The 6,022-nt window shown below is 39.0% G+C and overlaps 1 protein-coding gene across 1 annotated transcript; it reads right to left on the reverse strand.

Moving 5' to 3' along the window:
* Positions 1–819: 819 nt before the first annotated feature.
* Positions 820–4,619, reverse strand: tmed2 (transmembrane p24 trafficking protein 2). Its single transcript, XM_041969378.1, has 4 exons — positions 4,248–4,619; positions 2,753–2,945; positions 2,225–2,332; positions 820–2,140 (listed from the first exon to the last, which is right to left on the reverse strand). The coding sequence occupies exons 1-4, from the start codon at positions 4,425–4,427 to the stop codon at positions 2,016–2,018; spliced, it is 606 nt and encodes a 201-aa protein (XP_041825312.1). The 5' UTR covers positions 4,428–4,619; the 3' UTR covers positions 820–2,015.
* Positions 4,620–6,022: the final 1,403 nt, after the last annotated feature.

Consider the following 6,022-nt stretch of genomic DNA (forward strand, 5'->3'; position numbering starts at 1 on the left):
CACTTTCAGTTGTCTTGTATAGTAAATGTGCTGTACAAATAAGTTTGCTTTGCCAGAATTTGTAAATTGATCATCATATGTAGAATCTGATTACACACAATGTAAAATAACTTGTAAATGTACAAATGTGTTCTTACACAAACTTGGTGAATTTTTAAGTAAATTGGACAGGAATTAGTACCAAAAGGCTTTTCTGTATTGTGGTGAAATTGCTTGGGCAGATGTGCTGACAACTGTCCTGCACTGGACAACTTTTACCTGAAAAATGTGACAGAACACTGAATTTCTATGTCTATTCATTTTACTAAAATAATTATGCTTTTATTCTCTCAGAATAAGACACTTATATCTACTTGCTGTGAGTCTACCTTGCACATTTTCACAACATAAAACATTTGTACATTTCTAATGTCTAACTGGCTTTCTTGCACAACTATGACTGTACTACACTTTTATTTATTGTATTTGCACAGCTGCATATCCATTTTATAATTCTTTTTCTTTAAACCAGAGATTTAACTTAGATTTTTTTAGTTTATAAACTTCACTCTAGCTGTGTGTGATAGGAAGAAAGTATTTTATTGCCCAGAGATTCAATATCTTGAAACTTAAATCTATTTGGCAGCTGCCATATTTGTGCCACCATTTTTACTACGGTGTCTCTGCATGGACAAACAACTGATGCGAGAAAAGGGGCAGGGCCTCTGTACATCAGATCAGGGTAGATATTACTGACATTTGCAGCTGCTGACAATGCAGCGATTTTAATTTCCTTCCGGTTAGATAAAATCCAAGAAGGCATTTAAAAAGACACCAGAGTAACTGTACAGAGTATTGTCTTTATTATGAAACCTGGGGCATTTTCACAGACAAGCATTCGACCTTTGTACAGACTTGTTTAGCTTTGTTTCTTGTGATCACAAAAAAAGGAGACCGGAGACAGGTTTCCTGCCCGAGCCCACCAAACCTGTTTAATACAAAACTGGAGCATGTTTGGTGACATGCAACTCCTCACAGTGTTCACTGCCATGAGCTTGGTGTGAAGTGACTGCCTTGCAGCAGCTGCACCTTACCAGGCACGCTCCAGAAAAAAACAAAGTCAAAACTGTATACAATCGTATAATTTAAAACCCCTGACCCGGACAAAACAATTAAAGAAGCAAATAAGCACACAGCAGTCATCAGGTGTCACACCCCCCCTCCCCCTTGCCTCTGCCCCTCCCAGCCAGCCTTAATCAACATGTAACGTTATACAGTATGCCTCTGCACATCGCTTCAGATTTTTAACTGTTTGAAGATCAAATCAATGTCAACTTTTAGTCTTGTTCCGATTTTCTGAACTAAATGGGGAGTGAGCCACAACATCTCCCTGGAAATGTCCATTGAAGCCCCTGAAGCCCAAACTGCTATCAGACAGTTTCCCTTTAAGACCAGCTGCAACGTTAATCCTTCAGATATTTAGATGTTTACATCAGGAGTGCAATTTGTTGTTTGAGCATCAACGCGATGGGCAGTGGACAGTGGCTTCCACACTGGAAACACAACCCTCTGCATCTATGATTATGAGATGCATCTTTACCATTTAAAATGGTTTCCATTTAAACATTGGCAAGAGCAACATTGTCTGGTGACTCCACACATGCTCTTCCATTTCTGTAGATTTTTTAAGTCTTTCCAATCAAACTACAATTACTGAAAATCAAAAGCTTCCCAGTCATCTGCTCGTGCAAACAACAGGTACTTAACTATGATTATCAAACAAATATACCTGGACAATAAAAATATGTTAAACAAATAAAAAAAGGACTAAAGACAGACATCTATGGCAGAATCTTTTGGCCATCTGTTCCAAAAATACATTTATAAAGAAGGAACCAAACAGGAAATAGGAGAAACATCTGTGATCCAATCATATGCAGGCTTTACTCAAAACGGCCAGTCTCATGTCCAGAGTGTAAACTGTCTTGGTGTTAGTGAAAACAGTGGAGGACACACAGGGATCATTTAAAATGGCTCTACACCACTCGTCGCACTTCAAAAAATCTCTTCAGGTAGTAAATCTGTCCGAGTGTCATGGCCACCAGCACCAGAGCTTCAAAGAAGGACCACAGGACCACTCTGCTGTTTGTGTTGTCGTTGACTAAAGGAGAGAGAGGAAGAGTTTGAAGATGCACTACATGCTGCTGTTCACAAAGACTGATTCTTTTTCTATTTATGCTCTTACTTGCTCTGTGTATCCTCTCGCGGACCTCCATGTACTCTTGCTCATGCTTTACGGCTGTCATAGCAACCGCCAGCTCGTTGATCATCTCCTCCAGCTTGTTTTGATGGGCTGAAACAGCAGCAAAGAAAACCATCACCAACAAATCAGAACACAGTGATGGTGCACAACACATGCATCTGGTACATGCATAACGTTTTCACACTTGTGGCACATATGGAAGATGCTGTGACGTTACAGTTCTACTTTTCACTGTGCAAACAAACCATTCTCAAACACTGCAGCTGCTCATCTATGAAGAGCAGTAAATGCTTTATATTAGTTTAAACTACAGAAAAAGAACTGGTTAGAGGAAAAACTCCATAGTTAATGTCATAGCCTGCTCCGTTTCCTACCATCCCAGCTTTCGCCACCTACAAAAAGAGGGATAGCACCCAAAGCAAAGTCAAAAAGAAGCAACTATATAAGATGAATAAACATAATCCATCAGGAAGAGGCAGATCGCAGACAAACCATATTGTCTCTGCGTACCTTCCGTCTCCATGTCTTGGCCTTTTGGTGCCTCTCCAATATCGATGGTGAACATGACAATCTTGGGAGTCATGGTTGACATCTTGTTGCTGAAGCAGAACTTATAGGTTCCATCCATGTGTGCAGCCACCGAATATTTCCCACTGGATTCTCTGTCCCCTTTGTAGATTTGCTTACCATCAGGGCCAGTTATCTGGAGAGAGAAAAAGATCCTGGGAATGAGCATTGTTGCAGAAAAGTTCATCTGCAAAAGTTTCGATTAATCCATTTACTCTAAAAACAACTGCTAGCATCTGGGTTTTTGTGTTTAATAAGTCTCAGTTCAGTATGTAATGACTGCTGAGATATGACTGATACTAATCGTCTCATATTTGCAATGATGCAATCTGGTGTGGGTGAGGGTGTTCAAGGCAAGAAGACTGGACACAACTAGGGCTGGGTAACTAATTGATTTTTCTGTCCATGATTTATTTTTATGAAAATCTAGATTTCTTCTTTTATGTACACCACAAATGTTATCCTTGGGCTTCCATAGTTGGCAGCGGACTCAGCTCTGCCTCCGCACCAGGATGGTATTTGTTCTGATGTTCGATTGTGTTGCATCTCACTATGCAAGATATGAAGTCGTTCATATAAATAAATAAATAATAATAATAAAAAAAAAATTGTGGCAATATAGCATATTAGCCAGCACTGTTGTGGGCACATTGGGGTTTGTAGTTTAAAATGAACAAGGCCAGATAGTGACAATGTAAAATTATATGAGATAATCTGTATACTTAAATAACAGGCTTTGAGGTTATGTGTCACATCTGTTTGAGATGTTTACTAAATGTAATGCTTATATTTAAGTTAGCATACACTACAATAATGGCAAATAAAAAATAAAGACTTCATCACAGTTATCTGGATAACGACCATTCACTAAAATGATCAATAACAATTCGGAATGCATCGGATTTGTATGAAAGAAGCTGCTATGCGATTAAATTTGAATGAAGGATGTGTTGACTTAGGTGGAAACATATGGTAACAACTGATGTGAACATAACACTTTATTAACGGCCATCTTTGCCAAAAATTATGTATACACAACACTGGTCAAAATAAATTTGATCTATTTTAACTCTACATTGCATAAATGTTTTACAATTTTATTGGCTACAGAGTTAGCAGTTAAGACGGCCACAATGCTACTGCTGCACTTCCTGCTTCATAATGTCTTAGTCAAACATCTCTATTTAGGAGTAGGAAAATATGTGTGAGTGTGTGTGTGTAATATCTCCGATTAAATTTAAATGTCTAGCACAGTACAATGAGTTAAATGAGTAACTATAACGGGTAAACCCAGACTGCGGCTAACTAGCATCAGGTGACGTTACGCGGACAAGCAGCTAAAAGCTAACGTTAGCATAGGCCCTGTGTATCCTCCCAAAGGTTTAAGCTGTGAAGCATGAACTGCCAAATACGTGGTTTACTGGGTGAGACATCTCACCTCTACATCGATGTCTAGAAAGCCTCCTTCGGCCACCTCGAACATGAGGCCCATCTTAGTGCCGGAGTTGACCCGCTCGTAGAAGCACTCTTCAGCATGCGCGTCTATGCTAACGAAATAACCGGACGCAGTGGCAGACAGGACAGCCAGCAAGACGACCAGCTCCGACGCTGTAAACATGTTTGTCAAATGATAGTTAGTGAATGTGAAACTGTAAAAAAAAAAAAAAAAAGTTCTGTCGTCAAAATATCCTGCAGGATGTCGGGCTGTCTGAGCGAAATGTTGCAGGTGAAGAGCCGCACTAGCCTCCGCTGCTGTGTGTAGTACTGCCTGTAACTGCCACGTACGGGTTTGCGGAACGGCAACTTTAGAGGGCCAAACTTAGGAGAGCGCTTCTTGCAAAGGTGAAACCGCTCATCTTTGAACCTGTGGCTGGAAGAAACAGGAGGGACAAAATTTCCAAAACAACACAGTGCAAATACTAATGAAAGTTGAAATGCTAAATTGAAGAGATTTTAATACGTATTTAATTTATCCGATAAAAAAAATATACAAAAATGAAGTTTAAGCTACTCACTACTGAAAATGTGCCTTTTATCGTTTTAACATAAAACCATTATTAAAACTTTGTCTGAAATAACAGCCATTAAATTTCCTGTTTTCTAAAGAACTTATTGATGTTTCTACACAGAAATGATATATGTCGTCTTCCTTGTGTAAAACGATTTTAATTGACATTTCTAAATACGGTAGTGGACTGTGTAAATAAAAATGGCTCTCCAAGATCCTCCAGAACCTAAATCTGTGTCCCAATTCAGGGTCTGCACACTCGAAATGCAGATTCAGCTACATACATCATTGTGCTGCATCAAGAACTGTCCCATTTTGAACGAGTCTCCGAACCCACTCTACAAAGCTTCGTTTGGCCTCAAACGAAGGCTGCTGATGATGCATCATTTGCAGCCTCTTTTTTCCCAGAATCTATTGTGCACAAGATGGTGAAACCTATTGACTTGAGATCACTGGTCTTTGTGGCACTACATCCTGTGTGTTGGTTTTCACAAGAAGTGAAGTGAAGCCACAAATTAAAGTGCAACATTTTGATCAGTAACAGAACCCTCAGTCATAAACAGTAATAATGATTTTAGTAAAGAATGATTTTAGTGCTGTAGCAGCTGGAGTGTGCTACTCTGTTAGAATGATACACTTAAATCCAGAGATTGGGAATGAGAATTATTCACCATACAACCCTGGGGTTGTGAATTTATTTGAAATAATGACCAGAAATTTTTAAATGTAAACAATGAATAACAAAATCAACTGAACAACAAATAAAACAGCCACAGCCAATCACACATTACAATCACGTTATAGCAGTCGACCCTCCAGCTGCAATGCACGGGCTTTGTAATAAGGGTGAAAAAATTAAGAACCATTCCTAAAACGGTCACTAGGTGGGTCTCAGCACAAGCAAGGAAAGTTTTCCCTCTGATCGAGCCACTGACAGGATTCATGTGGTTAAAAACCACTTCTGCGTTACGATACGACGTTCAAACGCACATTAAATACATTAAAAAGACTACTACGCTTCATCAGCAGAAATGACTAAATACATGACTGTTGTATTATTTGGTAATGAAGCATATTAACCAGTTACTTGAGAACTGTACACGTTAGAGGTGATGTAGACAAAAACAAACAGGATTTTAAAATATTTTTATAATTACTTAGTTCCAAAAAACTGTTGCTTTTACATCTTCAGCTCACAAGATGGA

Source organism: Melanotaenia boesemani, chromosome 19 (genome assembly GCF_017639745.1).
Source record: "Melanotaenia boesemani isolate fMelBoe1 chromosome 19, fMelBoe1.pri, whole genome shotgun sequence".
Lineage (NCBI taxonomy): Eukaryota > Metazoa > Chordata > Actinopteri > Atheriniformes > Melanotaeniidae > Melanotaenia > Melanotaenia boesemani.

Bases quoted from the DNA above. Each gene is read 5' to 3' on its own strand.
- tmed2 (XM_041969378.1), bottom strand. From the start codon at position 4,427: ATGTTTACAGCGTCGGAGCTGGTCGTCTTGCTGGCTGTCCTGTCTGCC. The intron at 2,946-4,247 runs GTGAGATGTCTC...TTCTCTCTCCAG, and splicing joins TTCTAGACATCGATGTAGAG to ATAACTGGCCCTGATGGTAA. The intron at 2,141-2,224 runs GTAAGAGCATAA...TCTCTCCTTTAG, and splicing joins CGAGAGGATACACAGAGCAA to TCAACGACAACACAAACAGC.